The sequence below is a fragment of the Bos javanicus genome, chromosome 4 (genome assembly GCF_032452875.1).
Source record: "Bos javanicus breed banteng chromosome 4, ARS-OSU_banteng_1.0, whole genome shotgun sequence".
Classification (NCBI taxonomy): Eukaryota; Metazoa; Chordata; class Mammalia; order Artiodactyla; family Bovidae; genus Bos; species Bos javanicus.
The window spans coordinates 34139864-34158331 of NC_083871.1; the positions used below are offsets into that span (position 1 = coordinate 34139864).

The window sequence follows — 18468 nt, forward strand, 5'->3', positions numbered from 1 at the left end:
AAAAAAAATAAATATAAAAATTTTAGGTCTAGTAGAGTACCCAGAATGCAGAAGGTAGTGAATTATCTTTTGAATGAATTAATGAATGAGAGAATTAGTAAGTGGATGTATGATTAACACAGAGTGTTGTGTTCCGTACTCTGTAGAGGCTTGAGGAAATTTTGACAAAATGGGAAGCCTCCAGAGAAAAGAAGTAGATAACTAGTTCATATGAAATATTATTGAAGTTACTAGAAATATTTTTTCAGATTGGAGGAAAGACCCCATCTAATGGTGGACTGGTGATCATCTTTTTGATGTTTCCTGCTAGTCCAAAAGTGATTTGATCTCTCTTTCCTTTAAATAACCATGACATTTCATGTTTCTCTTGGAAATGATGATGATGATGATGATAATAGTAATAGTAGTGATAGTGTTAATAGCAGAGGCTGGTGTCATTTACATATTTATCTACATGCTTGCTCTGTGTGTATATTCAAGCATTGCTTCCAGATCTTTTTTTCAACAGCTGTGTAACTGGACATTAGTATACCCAGTTTGAAAATTAGAAAACAGGCTTAATCAGATTAAATAATTTTTCTAAGGTCATAGCTATTTGTGGCTATGTCTTAAGACTAGAATTCTAATCAACTCTGTTGTTTTCCAAATCTGATGCTTTTGTATCCTCTTCATATATTTTCTTTTTATATTATAGTAGTTTGTAAATCTTTCTCTTACAAGCACAGGTTTGTAAACCTCTTTCAGAACAGTTTGTCTTACTAATATTTAAATTTCCTACAGTGTTCTTCTACATGTAGTAGATACTTAGAATTTCCTGAATAGTAAGTTTAAGCATTTGAAAGAAAGTCTTAAAATAAAAAACAAATAGACCTTTTTGTGTTATCCCATAAGGCAAAATTTGGGTTCATTAAGGCATATTTAAAGAACATAAATTCCAGTTGTATGTAATGATGTTCTAACAACCAGAACTTCCCAGTTCTGGAACATCATGTTTTGCCAAATTGGAAACTTTCTGTCAAGGCTAGAGAGTGCCTGGTAGGGAAGGGCATTTTAGAAGCGAAATTTTTACAGAGAAGACATCCAACCATGGAAATTTTTCATCTCTGAGTCTAGGAAATTGTTGGATCATAAAGGTTTGCTAGTGTTTTTGTGTCATATTATCTAGTACTTTCTTTGCTCTTTAATTCAATATTACAAATCGTTTTAATGATCAGCGTCTGTAACAGTCCTTCTGAATTTTATAGCAGAAGTAAGATGTAGATAACATTAAAAAATAGGGTATACAGTGATATGGGTTTTAGATGTGCCTTTCTTCCTATATGATTTAAGCAAGTGGAATGTACTTGGGGCCTTTGTTTCTTAATTAGGATTATGGAAAAACGTGGCATTTTTCAGTGACTAGCAATTTCTGAATTTAAAATAAAAATTTCACAAGTCTTAACATCCTTACTTGAAAGAAAGCTTTACTGAGATGTAATTCTCATACCATAAGGTCATCCATGTATAGTGTCGATTCAGTTTATTATTATTATTATATTTAATTTTAGAACATTTGCTTACCTAAAGCCCCAGCTAGAACCTTCAGGACAATGTTAGATCCCCGTGCTGTCTTCCACATAATGGAAGAACAGGACCCAGGCTTTAAAGCATTTAGAGAAGAGACAGGGGGGAAATGACAAGGAAAAACAGCAGCAGATCAGATCAGATCAGTCGCTCAGTCATGTCCGACTCTTTGCGACCCCATGAATCGCAGCACTCCAGGCCTCCTTGTCCATCACCAACTCCCGGAGTTCACTCAGACTCACATCCATCGAGTCAGTGATGCCATCCAGCCATCTCATCCTCTGTCGTCCCCTTCTCCTCCTGCCCCCAATCCCTCCCAGCATCAGAGTCTTTTCCAATGAGTCAACTCTTCACATGAGGTGGCCAAAGTACTGGAGTTTCAGCTTTAGCATCATTCCTTCCAAAGAAATCCCAGGGCTGGTCTCCTTGCAGTCCAAGGGACTCTCAAGAGTCTTCTCCAACACCACAGTTCAAAAGCATCAATTCTTTGGTGCTTAGCCTTCTTCACGTCCAACGCTCACATCCATACATGATCACAGGAAAAACCATAGCCTTGACTAGATGGAACTTTGTTGGCAAAGTAATGTCTCTGCTTTTGAATATGCTATCTAGGTTGGTCATTACTTTCCTTCAAGGAGTAAGCGTCTTTCAATTTCACGGCTGCAGTCACCATCTGTAGTGACTTTGGAGCCCAGAAAAATAAATTCTGACACTGTTTCCACTGTTTCCCCATCTATTTCCCATGAAGTGGTGGGACCGGATGCCATGATCTTCGTTTTCTGAATGTTGAGCTTTAAGCCAACTTTTTCACTCTCCACTTCCACTTTCATCAAGAGGCTTTTGAGTTCCTCTTCACTTTCTGCCATAAGGGTGGTGAAATCTGCATATCTGAGGTTATTGATATTTCTCCCGGCAATCTTGATTCCAGCTTGTGTTTCTTCCAGTCCAGCATTTCTCATGATGTACTCTGCATATAAGTTAAATAAACACGGTGACAATATACAGCCTTGAGGTACTCCTTTTCCTATTTGGAACCAGTCTGTTGTTCCATGTCCAGTTCTAACTGTTGCTTCCTGACCTACATACAAATTTCTCAAGAGGCAGATCAGGTGTTCTGGTATTCCCATCTCTCAGAATTTTCCACAGTTTATTGTGATCCACACAGTCAAAGGCTTTGGCATAGTCAATAAAGCAGAAATAGATGTTTTTCTGGAACTCTCTTACTTTTTCCATGATCCAGCGGATGTTGGCAATTTGATCTCTGGTTCTTCTGCCTTTTGTAAAACCAGCTTGAACATCAGGAAGTTCACGGTTCACATATTGCTGAAGCCTGGCTTGGAGAATTTTGAGCATTACTTTACTAGCATGTGAGATGAGTGCAATTGTGTGGTAGTTTGACCATTCTTTGGCATTGCCTTTCTTTGGGATTGGAAGGAAAACTGACCTTTTCCAGTCCTGTGGCCACTGCTGAGTTTTCCAAATTTGCTGGCATATTGAGTGCAGCACTTTCACAGCATCATCTTACAGGATTTGAAATAGCTCAACTGGAATTCCATCACCTCCACTAGCTTTGTTCGTAGTGATGCTTTCTAAGGCCCACTGACTTCACATTCCAGGATGTCTGGCTCTAGGTCAGTGATCACACCATCATGATTATCTGGGTCATGAAGATCTTTTTTGTAGAGTTCTTCTGTGTATTCTTGCCACCTCTTCTTAATATCTTTTGCTTCTGTTAGGTCCATACCATTTCTGTTCTTTATCGAGGTCATCTTTACTTGAAATGTTCCTTTGGTATCTCTGATTTTCTTGAAGAGATCCCTAGTCTTTCCCATTCTGTTGTTTTCCTCTATTTCTTTGCATTGATCGCTGAAGAAGGCTTTCTTATCTCTTTTTGCTATTCTTTGGAACTCTGCATTCAGATGTTTATATCTTTCCTTTACTCCTTTGCTTTTCGCTTCTCTTCATTTCACAGCTATTTGTAAGGCCTCCCCAGACAGCCATTTTGCTTTTTTGCATTTCTTTTCCATGGGAATGGTCTTGATCCTTGTCTCCTGTACAATGTCACGAACCTCAGTCCATAGTTCATCAGGCACTCTATCTATCAGATCTAGGCCCTTAAATCTATTTCTCACTTCCACTGTATAATCATAAGGGATTTGATTTAGGTCATACCTGAATGGTCTAGTGGTTTTCCCTACTTTCTTCAATTTCAGTCTGAACTTGGCAATAAGGAGTTCATGGTCTGAGCCACAGTCAGCTCCTGGTCTTGTTTTTGCTGACTGTATAGAGCTTCTCCATCTTTGGCTACAGAGAATATAACCAATCTGATTTTGGTGTTGACCATCTGGTGATGTCCATGTGTAGAGTCTTCTCTTGTGTTGTTGGAAGAGGTTGTTATGACCAGTGCATTTTCTTGGCAAAACTCTATCAGTCTTTGCCCTGTTAATTCCGTATTCCAAGGCCAAATTTGCCTGTTACTCCAGGTGTTTCTTGACTTCCTACTTTTGCATTCCAGTTCCCTATAATGAAAAGGACATCTTTTTTGGTTGTTAGTTCTAAAATGTCTTGTAGGTCTTCATAGAGTCGTTCAGCTTCTTCAGCGTTACTGGTTGGGGCATAGACTTGGATTACTGTGATATTGAATGGTTTGCCTTGGAAACGAACAGAAATCATTCTGTCTTTTTTGAGATTGCATCCAAGTACTGCATTTCGGACTCTCTTGTTGACCATGATGGCCACTCCATTTCTTCTGAGGGATTCCTGCCCGCAGTAGTAGATATAATGGTCATCTGAGTTGAATTCACCCATTCCAGTCCATTTCAGTTCACTGATTCCTAGAATGTTGACATTCACTCTATGTTGATACATAGAAGTGTGGGCTGAGGACCAGCTTAGAGCATTTGTGGATGTTGAGCCCAACCTTGAAGGAGTGGTCTTTCACACCTTGGCAGAATGGTGTGGTACTTCCAAGAGAAGTGGTGATACGTGCCCAGTGGTTTGCAGCTGGAGAGTATCAAGGTTTGGGAGAGGCAGAGAGGTGAGTGATAGACTGTTTGCCTGAAAACTTTTGAGTTAGAACATTGTGATGCACACGCTGTTATGCTGGAGTGGCAATCAGTAAATCCTTTTAAATCACATGTAATTTAGCTTAGATGAGCTGTCAGTCTGCAAAGGGTTTGGTGGGTTTGTGCAGAGACTTCCAAAGGGAGAAAGCTGTCAACCGTGGGCAAACCCAGTCTCAAATTTGAATGGTATTTTTATGTGAAAACCAGCTTCCAATTGATACGTCTGATGCATCTCTTTAAAACATATTTTACTCATGCTTAATATAAGTATACATGGATCTTACAGCTCTTCTGTAGCCTTAATGGCAATCTGCTAAGTTTTGGTCTATTAGGGTTTTAGTTTCATAAAGCATTTCATAATTTTATCTCAACTTGCCAAAGAATGAGTTGATTGTGGTTTTTCACCTGCACTGTGAGCCGTCTGGTACTAAATATCATTAATATTAATCATTATCTTTCCCCAGTCAGCCAGACTTGAAAGCATCTGTCCACATTAGAGAGGCACAGAATCAATCTGCATATGAAGCAAGAGGCTTTGCAAACAAAACTTTTACTACAGAGCATTTGCAATTTGACTTCCAAGTGTTTAAAGGTGGTGCACATTTTCTAAATTTTAAACATATACTGTGCTTGGTTTGAAAATAATGTGGTTAGGGAGTTTGTCTAAAATCAATAAAAATTTTTATTATTTTTACCCTCACCAAACCAACTCTCCTTGGCTAGTGCTAGTTTACCATTTACTAGCTGTGTATGACTTTGGGGCTCTTATCTGAAGTTTCCTCATTTACAAACTTGTGCATAATATAACTGAGCTCCTGAAATGGTGGGGATGATTGCACAATGCCTTCAAGATGAGCCTTCAGTGCACAGCCTCAGCACCACACCCACTGGCATGTGGGAGCCATCTCTTCCCAACAGTGCAATACCTCACACATAACTCATTGCAGTTTTAGTTAATGTCAAAATAAATCAGCAAATTTGTGAATTGATCATCATCAGAAACTTGTTTTCTATACTTATTAAGCCAGATTTTTAAAAAGACAATCCCCTAAACATAATGTGTTTATTTGCTTACATTCTCTGAATTTTACATTGTCTTTCTCAGAGGAATTGAGAGCTCCTGTTGGATACAGAATCTAATTAATTTTTTCAGCTATTTAGGAAACTCCAGCAGGAATAGCAATCATTTTTGCAGATGGTGAGACAGGCAGATGGTTGAAGTGGCTGGTTAAGCTGTATCATGACATAGGCCATAAATGCAGAATTGTAAAAAAAATCCCAAACAACAGTTATTTATAATTCTGCTGAGACATCTACTTTTTAAACTATGTTCTTAAGTAGCTTTCATCAGATAAGGTAATTTATTAATATTTGAGAATAAAATTGAGTGGCCTCAAGGGCTTACTATATATGATTTATTAACTGGAAATAACTATAGAGAATTGTCTTTAATTTTGATTCTCCTGCTTCAATATTAGACTTATCATTGTTTTCAAGGAGAAATGGTACTTTCAGCTGAACATATGAAATAAATTTTAGTCTATTTTTAAAAAGTGTGTTAAACTATGAAAGAACTTGAGTGATTTTTTTCTTTGCATGTAGACTGCCTTTTCTATTTTTTGCTGAGCATATACATTTTGTTTTGAAATGGCTAACTCACTTAATGTTTCTTTCTAGTTCCAAAATATAAGAATTTTATAATCACAATTTTCTGGGTTTGGCTGACTTGTAGCTACTTAGTTGTATTTTGTTTTATTTTTGGGTACATGCATGTGTGAGAAGAAAAGTTTAAAAGACTACCCTCCATGAAGGTAGAGGAGATCTTAATCCTGTCATTTAGAACACAGGTGGCAGGGCCTAGAAGCCTCAGGAGGAAATAGTTTAGCTACGGCTCTTGTAGTCTAACCTCAGGTTATTTGGAAAGACTCAGAGAAGAGCTACCAGTGTATGAAATAACGGGATTGAAATGTGAAGCTAGAGATATTCAACTAAAAATGTAACTTTTTTTGTTTTATCATCACTATGTGCAAAGCAAGATGATGTAGGCTGTAGAAAGGGGAAAGGAAGAGAGTAGTGAGGGGTGGGTCTCAACACAAGGAACATAGTCTGCAGAGAAACTTAGGGCATTTATGGGATAAAGTGAACAAGTGGCTAGAAGAGTAAGAGTTGCAGTCGTGTTCTGTATGTTTTAAAGAGGAATTTCATAATGATACCCTGTGTATATGAGGTAAGGTCTTTGCAGCTTAGCATAAAACCATTTGGAGGTAACTGTCGTTTTCCGACCAAAGTGTTTTTTTCTGTCTCATTTTGTTACTGAAGTTTTAGATTCTCTTCAGCTGGCGCTCTGTTCTGTCACTATTTGGACCTTACCTAAGCTGTCAGTTTAACATTTTTGTTACTGGAAGTTTAAAGCAAATAAAGCATGTTACAGGACCTGCAAGTTTTTTGTTTTTTGTTTTTTTTCTTTTTCTTTTGCAGACACAGATAATGTACAAATGGATAGAGCCCAAAATCTGCCGAGAGGATCTCACGGATGCTATTAGGTTGCCCCCTTCTGGAGAGAAGAAGGATTGTCCACCTTGCAACCCTGGGTTTTATAACAATGGATCATCTTCCTGCCATCCCTGCCCTCCTGGAACATTTTCGGATGGAACAAAGGGTATGGGATATCAATTGGCCCAAGAATCAGACCTTTAGTAAAATAAACTTTTTGGGTCACACTGACATTGTCCTGAATTGCTTTTATGGAAAATTCCTTAGAACACATAATTTTCTTATCTCACAGGCTGAAGAAGAGTTAAGAAATATAAGGGAATTATGAGACTGCAGTGGCTTATTCAGTATAGCAAAGAATAGTTTTTTAATGGCATTTCATGTAACACACATCCTCTTAATGGGATGATGCTTTGGATATTTTTAAGAGAATTCCACTAATTTAAGTGATTAAGGATAAGTGCTCCTTTTCCAGTGTGTGTGCACACAAACATTGATGTAAGCATAAAATACAACTCCTATTTCAATTGGAATAATCACATTTTATACCATAATATTAGAAAAAATTGATTATTTTGATCGGGTAGCAATTAAATAGTCCCTAAGTAGGTTGTTTCAACGTGTACATTTGGGGAAATCTTAACAATATTAAAGAAAGATGGTTACAGAATTTGTTTTAATTTTATTAAAGATTACAATGCATTATTGTTGTTGATACCTTACTTGAGTATAGCCATGCTGTATGCTTAATATCCAGAGCCTTTGAGAGCATAAAAAGCAGTTGAACTGACTTGTGTTCAAATCTGCTTCCTGCCAGGCTATCAATAGTATGATGTATCCACTAATTTGAATTCAGTTTTCTCATTTGTAAAATTGCAGAGAATAATATCTAGCTCATCATCATTGAGAAGTATATGAAAATGTCTCCTGTAGTACTTCAGTACCAGAAAATGCTTGCTCAATAAACAATTTCTCTCTCTCCCCTTCTTTTACTGATGTGGTAATGCAGAGTGTCTTGGCTACGTGAAAACAATGGTTGTAAAAGACACTTTATTTTAATGTTGCAGATTTAAATATGAATTTAAATAAGGTTTGTTTATAAATCTGACTCTTGCCACACCCCACAGCTCCTGTCATCACTTTTCAGTATACCCTATATTTTGAATTTCAAGTCATCAGTCCATAATTAAGTGATATAATGTTCTGTTAAGTTTAGTAACTAATAGGAAGGATGTAATATTTCTTTATTTATGAAATGGAGAAAACTGATTGTAAAATCACATGTAAGAGAAGTTGTTTCAGAGTTACCTTTCTTATGCAAATTAATTCAGTATAAGCAGTTACGCCCAGAAATGAAAGAAATTATTTTAGAAGAGTTTGTGTTTGTTTCCTTTTTCATGTTAGTCAAGTATATGTATACTCTACCCAGAATTATTTTTCTTTCAGATTGCTCTTGAAAAAGTTGTTAATCCTTAAGAGCTTTACTCTCTCTCCTTACTATTTGCCTCCCTGATGATTGAAGTTTAGTAGTGCTTGGAACAGAGGAAGAGGAAATCAACCAGATGTGACATCATTGTAGTTCTCTGTCCCACTCGTCTCTTGTAGAATGTAGATCATGTCCAGCAGGAACGGAGCCTGCACTTGGGTTTGAATATAAATGGTGGAATGTACTTCCTGGCAACATGAAAACCTCCTGTTTCAATGTTGGGAATTCAAAGTGTGACGGAATGAATGGTGAGTTCAGAATCAGCCTTCTTAATGTATTTTGGTGGTAGTGACTCTTGGACTCACTTGTGTAAAAACCCACTAAATATTGGTATGAGGAACCTTAATCTTATCTCTTGGCTACTTGTCTTCCCAGACCTCACATAAAAATAGTTAATACAGTGCTGCAACCACATGACTGTCCTATAAGAATATAAACTATTTTGCATTTTTGGAGTCAGTTTTGAAATAGATATTGAGGATCACCATTCATGGTTGTTATAAATACTAGAATAGATTACTAAGGGAGGCAATGAAATTTATGTTGTTTTCTTGGAAGGGTCATAGTGTATACATACCACTTTATGAGAGTGTTCTGCCTGGTTTGGTTTTCTGGCTCAGCACTGAGCTTGGAGAGGGTTAAATCATCTCTTATTCCTCTTCCTATGGAGTCTATGACCGTGTTTACAAACATGTATCAACCTCACTTACTGATAACTTGGAAACATGGCTGAACTCTATAGGATGGTTGCTGAATTTTATTTATTCTTACGTTTTAGTGAGCGTAGCACTTAGTTATTCTGCAATATTTGTTGTTCGAATGAATGACAATATCTGTATGTGCATTTTTAAACTTGACACTAGACATAGATGTTACGGATACTAAAATGTGCTCTTTACTTTTATAAGTTCACTGGTATTTTTTATCAGTTCAGTTTTTCTCAATACTGTATTTAATCGTTGGAAAAATGCTATTTAATCACATCTGTTTTACATCAGCACCTATCCCAAATAAACAGATTTGAAATGTGGGGAGTGAGGTGTACACATGAGTACTCAGGTTGACAAATCCTAGATCTTTGAATAATTTTGGTTAAACAGATGCATGAAGGAAGCCTTTATATATAAAGAACATTATGGAACAGTACTCTTTATCACTTAATCCCACTTTTGGGATTTTTTTCCTAAAGGAGAAGGAGAAATTACATAGTAATTATTACCTGACTATAGGGTTTATGTTCTAAAATTATCCTGTGGTTGAGGAAGTTTGAGATATTGCAAAAATAAGAAGAATGTATTGATGAAAGCATTGGTACACTTGTGTGTGCATGCACTTACTAGTGAGGATTATCTGAAACATTAATTTTTTAAAGATGTTACTCTTAGTCTAAATCTCATGACAATATTTAATTTAGCCACTTGCTTACCCATTTACTTGTTGTTTAGTTGTTAAATCATGTCCAACTCTTTTGCGACCCCATGGACTGTGGCCCGCCAGCCTCTCCTGTCCATGGGATTTCCCAGGCAAGAATACTGCAGTGGATGCCATTTTCTTCTTCGGGGATCTTCCCAACCCAGGGAAGATCCTGTCTCCTACATCGGCAGGTGGATTCTTTATCATTGAGTCACCAGGGAAGGCTTCTCATTCACTCAGAGGCTATAATTTAAATTTTTCCTGATTTTCTGAAATGTTCAATTTAAGTATATATCGCTGCAATATTAGCATGTGATACTGAAATAGCAAACAGTAAGTGAAAGATACAAAGATAAAGAGTGATTATAATTTTATGACTGGTGGTTCAGTAACTAGCCTCGAGGAAAGCAGTGCTCAGAATAATGGGGATCAAAGTGAGAGGCCCAGGGTAACCTGTCTCGTAAGGTCATTACTGCATCATGGAATTAAAGTGGATGTGCTTTGACCAACTTGACTGTGTGACTTGAAGTACTTTGAGGTTCTTTTGTATGCTCAATTGGAATTTCCCATGGTTGTGGAACAGGTATGTATAAGTACATCTTTATGTACTGGAATTTTGCCTAAGAGGAATTTAAAGTTGTAAACAAATTAGTGTTTATTCATGAAGATTTCATTGAGCATTATCTCTAATAACAAAACGAAATAATCTAAATTCCAACAATATGATAATGTTTATAAAAGTCATGCTGTACTAATTGGATGAAATGTTATGTAATCATTAAAAATGACAGCCATATGGAAAACAATTTGGCAGTATTTCAAACATTTTGAATGGTCCCGTTCTCTAACCCAGTAATTTCACATCTGGGAGTTTACACCAAGGAAACTTGTGTGATGTAAAGAAAGAAATTATGCACAGATATGTTAATTTTAGTATTATTTATGAGAGTCAAAAATATGAGAAAACAAAGTTTTCAGCATGGGGTATGATTAAATAAAATGATGATATAACCTTATAGCATATTGTTAACTCTTTAACACTAGATGTAACAAAGATTTTTAATGGGAAAGTATTTTTGATATAATGATTATTAGAAAAATGAGAAGATAATGCCAAGTGAAAAAAAAAAACAGAAAATAGATTATACAATAGAACCTAAGGATAATTTTAAAGAAAATTATGCACTCGATAAAGAGTGAAAAGAAATACTCTGAAATGTTGTTCATTACTTGGGCTGGGAGGTTTCTGAGAAGTTTGAGTTACTTTGTTTTTTTCATTTAGTCCACTGTATTTAATAAATATTCCTCATGTATTCACATTGCTTTCAGAATCGGAGTAACAGTACAAAATATTGGCTTTAAAAAATATATTTGTTTGACCCAGTAGTTCTGATAGCTTACGGTGAACGATGTTGGATTCATGATCTCCAAAGAAGGAGATTTAGCTTTGGGACTAGGCTTGATCACTCAAGAGCTTTTGTGTAGCAAAGTTTTATTAAAGTGAAAAAAAGGACAGAGAAAGCTTCTGACATAGACATCAGAAGGGGGATGGAGAGTGCCCCCACTCACTAGTCTTATCAAGGCCTTATATACTTTTCCAAGACCCACTCCCACAACATACATTTTAAGATGAGAGGATTAGTCAGAAGGTTCTCAAGGAGAAACATGTCCTCAAGCAGGATACATTGTTGTTATATAATCATTGGTACAGAGTTTAAGGAAAAACATATCCTTGAGCAAGATGAGTTGTTTTGTTGTGCAGTTATTAGCTCTGGGCTTAAAGAAAAAAACATTGGCTTTTTTCTCTTCCTTGAGATCTCCAGACCCCTATCTCCTCCTTGAAAGCCCCAGACCCCTTCCTCCTTGAGGACCCTAGACTACTTATCAACCTACCTAGGAATTAACTCTCTCAGTTCTTTTATTGGGGTTCTTTTCTAGAAAAATATAGAAAAGCTTTACCAAAAATATATTAATTATAGTGTCACTTAAACTATTTAAAAAAGCTAAAACAATCCAAATGGTTACACTGGATGTATGGTCAGCAGGAGGTAAGCACTGTAGTGGGAGTGATTTCTTACATTATGAGAATTAGTTATATCTGTCTACATGATAAACTATCAACTCAGTCATTAGCATGTTGGTGAGCCATTTATACATGCAAATGCTTATGTAATAATGTTAGTGTATAAAACTATGAAACAAAATGTCATCAGCAATAAGATTTCAGTTATGTAAAACCATGTGTATATCAAAAAGATAGTGAAAAGAAACACCTCAGAATGTTAACAGTAGTTTTTTTCTGGGTGGCGAATTTATAAATAATTTTACTTTTCATCTTTAAATTTTTCTGTAGCTTTCAAAATTTTACAATAAATATAAATGTAGTTTCTAAAAACATAAAAATTAACTCAAAATAGAAATTATGTGTAGAAACATGAAAAATGTGGGATTCATTCTGAGGGAAAAAGCAAAATACAAAAGTGCTGCAAGAATGTATCACAAACTGGGGGGGTTAAGACCACAGAAATTTACACTCTTGCAGCTCTGGAGGCTAGAAATTTGAAACCCCGGAATTGGCTTCCTCTAGACCAGGGATTCCCTGGTAACTCAGAAAGTAAAGCGTCTGCCTGTAATGCGGGAGACCTGGGTTTGATCCCGGGATCAGGAAGATCCCCTGGAGAAGGAAATGGCAACCCACTCCAGTACTCTTGCCTGGAAAGTCCCATGGATGGAGGAGCCTGGTAGCCTACAGTCCATGGGGTTGCAAAGAGTCGGACATGACTGAGCGACTTCTCTTTCTTTCTAAGACCACAGAAATTTACACTCTTGCAGCTCTGGAGGCTAGAAGTTTGAAACCCCCGAATTGGCAGGGCCATGTTCCTCCTGAAGGCTCTCTGGGAAGACTCTTCCTTGCCTCTTCTAGCTTCTAGTGGCTCCAGGCATTCCCTGACTTGTGGCAGCATAACTCCAATCTGCGTCTCCATCTTCATGTGACTGTCTTCTTGGGTCTCTGTGTCTCTGTGTGTTTATATGGTGTTCTTCCTGAGTGTCTGTGTCTAAATTTCCCTCTTTTCATCAGGACACCAGTCATATTAGAGTAAGCCTCCCCCTAATGACCTCATCTTAACTTGATTATATCTACTAAGGCTCTGTTTCCAAATCAGGTCTGTTCGTGAGTACAGGGGGTTAGAACTTCAATATAGTTTTTTAGGCAGGCGATATAATAAAACATATAGTAATAGCCAGTGTTCAAACATGAGATGTATTTGTTTCCTCTTGCAAAGATTTGCCATTAATAAGGTTTGCCATTAATTAATAACCTTGTTTGATGGTATTTGGAGGGCTGCATCTCCTTACATTTTATTGTGGCCATTTCAGTCCATGGCATGCTGATTGTTTCTTTGCAGAGGGCAGACTCACATTACATTCTATAAGCATGCATTACCCCATACTTTTGACTGTTCTTAGCTGTGTCTCTTATATTGTACTGATTTCATAGTGAGGGTGGACCCAGTTTCGGCTCTCTTTCCCTAATGTGTATCATGGTTCATGAGACTCAATGCCAGTTCAGTGAATTAATAAGTAAGTGAATGTGAATAGGTGTTAAATTAGGGAACAATAATACAATGAACTCTAAAAAGAACTCCAGACCTCACATCTTCATTAAGTAATTTGAAGTTTCTATTTCCCATTGGTTAACTGAAGACTAGGATTTTTTTTCTTAGTTTATTAAACTGGATAAAAACCATCTGTTCTTGTTTAAAAAAATCATGCTTCATTGAGAAGACTGTTGTTAGTTTTACCATTAAGTAACTTTGATGCAAAAATATGCATTACTTGATTTTTCCTGGAGAATCATATGCAATGTCTTATTGATATCTAGGCATCTACATCTGCATGCAATTTACAACTGGAATTTAAAAAAAGGGAATTCTTTTTTTGTGGCCTTTTATAAAAAGATTGTTGGAAATCATTCATGGAGTTTTTGCTGATAAGCTTTATCTTTTCTAGGTTGGGAGGTGGCTGGAGATCACATCCAGAGTGGGGCTGGAGGTTCTGATAATGATTACCTGATCTTAAACTTGCATATCCCAGGATTTAAGTAAGGAAAACCAATTTTGATTCCCTTATGTAAGAATCCTCATGCTTGTTTCCCAACAGAAACAGATGAAGCAGGACTGCTTTTATAAAATATATTATTATTATACTGTGATGTACTTAGCAAATAGCAAGCTGAGTAGGATAATATAGATTAAAGAATATTTATAGAATCAGCAATTGGGGAACTGCAATTGTTAATTTTATATTAGATGAAGCTGAAAGTTTTTAAAAATACTCTATCCAAGCATTATGAAAACTATGACTCTTGGATGCTTGATTCAGAGATAGTAGTCTAAGACATTTACAGGAGAGTCTTTTTTTGGTTTATTGTTTTTTCGCAGTTCTATATGTAAAGTACTATGTTACAAATTCACAATTTGCTTTAGTCCCCCATGTTGAATTTCCCAATTGGAGTTTTTTTCTTGCTATAGGCTATACGGCGGCATTTACCCCAGGAGGTCTGAGCATATCGCTGTGGTTTTGTAGACTCCGTGCAGCAGTAGCCTAGGACGAGAGAAGAGCATGGCTTTCAGCCTAGTGAATAAAGTGACTTAATTTTTTCCAGATTGTACTTAGAACATGCTATAAGTATTGTAATTTTAATCTGTTAAATAGACCACCAACATCGATGACTGGAGCCATGGGTTCTGAACTGGGAAGAATAACATTTGTTTTTGAGACCCTCTGTTCAGCTGACTGTGTTCTGTACTTCATGGTGGTAAGTGAAAGACTGGCTTTCAGAGGTATATTTCTAGGCTTAGCCTTCTCTTTCAAGTGTGAACTTATTTATACAAACTGGGATAAGAATCCCATTTTTCTTCCCATTTTTAGAGTCTTCCAAAAACATTAAAAAATGTCTAAAGAACTCACTAAGAGTTGCGAAGTCTACAAAGCACTCATTCCTCACGGAGAGAAATTAGTGATGAGGTATGGGTGACAGACAGAAGCCAGGAAATATTAATCCTGGAGAAAATTTTTTCAAAAAATATGCCACTAACAGAAGTGAAAATTCTGCCCTAGTAACCACTCAGCAGTTCAAGCCATCATGAGGGAAAAGCATGTATTAATAAGTGAGAGTACAAAATAATGGAGGTGGGAGAGCTTTGGGAAAAACGACACTCTTCCTTGTTAAATTAATACATGCAGACAAAGGATTTTATTAGGTACATGTTATAATTTTGCCCATTTTCCCCCTAGATGTCCTATAAATCTCATCTAATAGCTTGAGAAAAAGTAGCAACACAAAATTTACTAAGACTTCATGCAGGTATTAGAAGGTTGTTGGCTAAGACTTTGGTGTTATCATTAAGTGGTGACATCAATGACACGATTAATTTTTTTCCAACAGTCCTTTGGTAGCTAGTTAATAGTCTGTTAACAGTTTCCTGCATGATATACAAGATATGTGGAGATTTAAGTATTAACTCATGATGGTAGTAAAAGAAGATGATGACTAATCTTCAACACATCCGTGACTAAGAAGTCTTTAATTCTCTCAGGTCTCTCTCCTCGTTTCGTCAATCTGTTAGTTCCTATTCATACTTAGTGCCATGACTGAAATTCAGATTCCTATTATCTCTCAACAGTAGTCTGTTGTCTATTTTTCTTACCTCCATCCTGTCCATTTTGCTGTCAAAATTATCTTTATAAACATAAAAACAATAGTAGAGGCAGCCCTCACCTTTAGGGGCTTTTTATTGCCCATGGCAGAGGTTCTCAAAGTGTGGTTCCTGGACTAGCATCACCTAGGTACTTTTATTTATTTATTTATTTTTTTTGGGAGCTTTTATTGAATGCCACTTCTCTGTGGATCCGCTCAATCTCTTCTCTGTGAAGTGGTCTAGGTACTTTTAGAAATGAAAATTTCTGAGCCCTACACTAGTCTTACTGAGAAACTCCGGTGATAGGGCCCAGCGTTCTGTATTTTAGCAAGCCTTGAGGTTGGTTCTAATATGCACTAATGCTAGAGAACCAATAGCTTATAAATACATTTAAAATTCCTTAGCATGGCATCTATATGGCTTTTTGTACTTCTTGCCCAGCCTCTGTTACCAAACTGCTGTTACTACTCAGCCCTCTTTAGATATCCTGGGTTGTTAGTGGAACACTCTGTCCTTTTTCATTTCATATGCCTTGGCACACTAAGCTAGCATGACTTTCTCTTTTGTCTGGTGAACACCCATTCACACAATACATCAAGGGCAGCTCAAACCTCACCTTTCTGGGAAGCTTTCTCCTATTCCTTTAAGTAAAGTTAACCACTCTCTCCAGTGTGCTCCTAAAACCTTTTGAGAAAACCCTATTTTAATTATGTGAATGTATTCATTATTTGTCTCTCTCAGTTGATCAAGCATTCCTGAGGGTAAGGATTATACATATTAATATTTATTTTGGAAAATCAATCTTAAGCATTTTTGGCTCATAGCAGGATCTGTTAGTGTTCTTTACTCTGATTTGATTTCTGCACAAGAGTTTTTGAGATATCATCACCTAAATAACACATCAAAATGCTTTGAAAATCATGTAGTGTTTTGCAAGGGTAAGGTGCAAAACTAATATTCCATTTGTTATTGAAATAAATATCCAGAAGGTGTTTAACAAAGCACTATCAGTATATTATGAGATCCTTTTTGGAAGTGGCATGTGTGACTATTTGGTTGTTTGGTAATGTGAGAAATTGTGTAACGTGTGACAAGCATATGCTGTTATTCCTATCTGTGGTGTGAACTCAAGAAACGTATCTTTATAGCATATCTGATTGCTTTATTACATGTTTGTCGTCAAAGCTTGCCCTTGCATCATAGAAAGAAAGACATATGGCTTGAGCTCATGCCATTGTTTTATCAACATCTCGGATAACTAAAAGAGGCCTGTCCAAATTCCTAAGTCATCTTTTAGGGTTTCTGCAGGGAAGACTAATTAGAAAATTCAGAATTAGTCCAGTTTTTCATTTCAAATAAATTAGATGTGTGTTCTATTTCTTGCTTTACTTACTACATTTGCTTTCTGACCATGTTAATGACATAATATTGGTTGGACTGTCACACATTCATATAATATTCTAGATATTGAATTTAGCTAAGGAAATCAGAAATAAAATGTTACACAGACTCATCTTTTTAGAATTCAAATATAAACAAAAGAAGATTGCATGAACATAAAATAACATTCTGGCTAATCTGCACTGTAAATTGCAAATATAATTCAGAGAGAATTTAGAATTCCTGTGTAAGAGTCACCTGTCAGAATCCTTCAAGGGAAAAAAAAAGATGGAAAGAAAGCATTGTTATTTTATGAGGATCCTAGAAGTTTGCTGTCAGAAGTTTGAGAAATTTGTTTTCTTTTTCCTTATGTGTATTTCCTATGCTAGAATCACACGCATATACACATGAACCAATCTCTCTCACAAAAGAATAACTCCTTAAACATACTGATTTGAGATCTCTTTCAGGTTATATTGGCAATGTGGTTGATACATTGTAATTACTAAGCTAGTGAGTGCTTGTGTAGACTTGAAGGGAAGGTTTTGAGAGTTTTAGGCTTACATGCTCTGCAGATGAATATTCACAAACCCTATAGGGTTACTGTAAATATAAATATAGGATTGTGATGTATATTCATGTATATTCATACTGAATTTGTGCTTTCTTATATATATGTTTTTTCTACTGTATTTTAGGATATTAATAGAAAAAGTACGAATGTGGTGGAGTCATGGGGTGGAACCAAAGAAAAACAAGCTTATACCCATGTCATCTTCAAGAATGCCACATTTACATTTACATGGGCATTCCAGAGGACCAATCAGGGTCAAGATGTAAGTTCCAAGCACTTAAAAAAAAAGAGCAAAGATGATACTCCTTGTGGAGATTTATACAAAGTGTTGACTGAAATCTACTGGAGGAAAAGACTTAGCTTTTTACTGATGTGAAATCAATCATTTTGTTATGAGTAGACTGGTATAAAATGATATATATATATACACACATATTTATTTGTGTTTTGAGAGCAAGACTATGAAAAGGAATGACAACGCATCTTAGAATTATTCCACACTTTGAATAAACATAGCTGTTAAAAGTTTAAGCGGAAGAAAATCTTACTTTGTAGTTATTTAAAAACTTACTTGTAAAGCTTTCTGAGCCTTTGGGAAGGCTGGTAACTTTCTTCCTCTTTGTCTGAATGATCTGTCATTTGCTTAGATGCCATTTCTTGGTGTTGGTTTGTTACTTCAAGGTCACGATTGTCACCTTCTGTGGCTTGAAGACTGTGTACATGTTGTTGGGTTAAAACACAGAACTATTCTCTTTTACTTTCTGCTAGAATAGAATAGACCTTAATCCTCTC

General features: G+C 36.4%; 1 protein-coding gene across 8 annotated transcripts in view; it reads left to right on the forward strand.

Moving 5' to 3' along the window:
• ELAPOR2 (endosome-lysosome associated apoptosis and autophagy regulator family member 2) overlaps window positions 1–18468 on the forward strand; it is a 222447-nt gene that overhangs the window by 165100 nt on the left and 38879 nt on the right. For all 8 annotated transcript variants that reach the window (XM_061413755.1, XM_061413763.1, XM_061413762.1 and 5 more), the window contains 5 exons: window positions 7107–7287; window positions 8727–8855; window positions 14032–14122; window positions 14737–14839; window positions 17801–17938. In XM_061413755.1, coding sequence (XP_061269739.1) covers window positions 7107–7287; window positions 8727–8855; window positions 14032–14122; window positions 14737–14839; window positions 17801–17938 — 642 coding nt within the window. The remainder of the gene's footprint in view (window positions 1–7106; window positions 7288–8726; window positions 8856–14031; window positions 14123–14736; window positions 14840–17800; window positions 17939–18468) is intronic.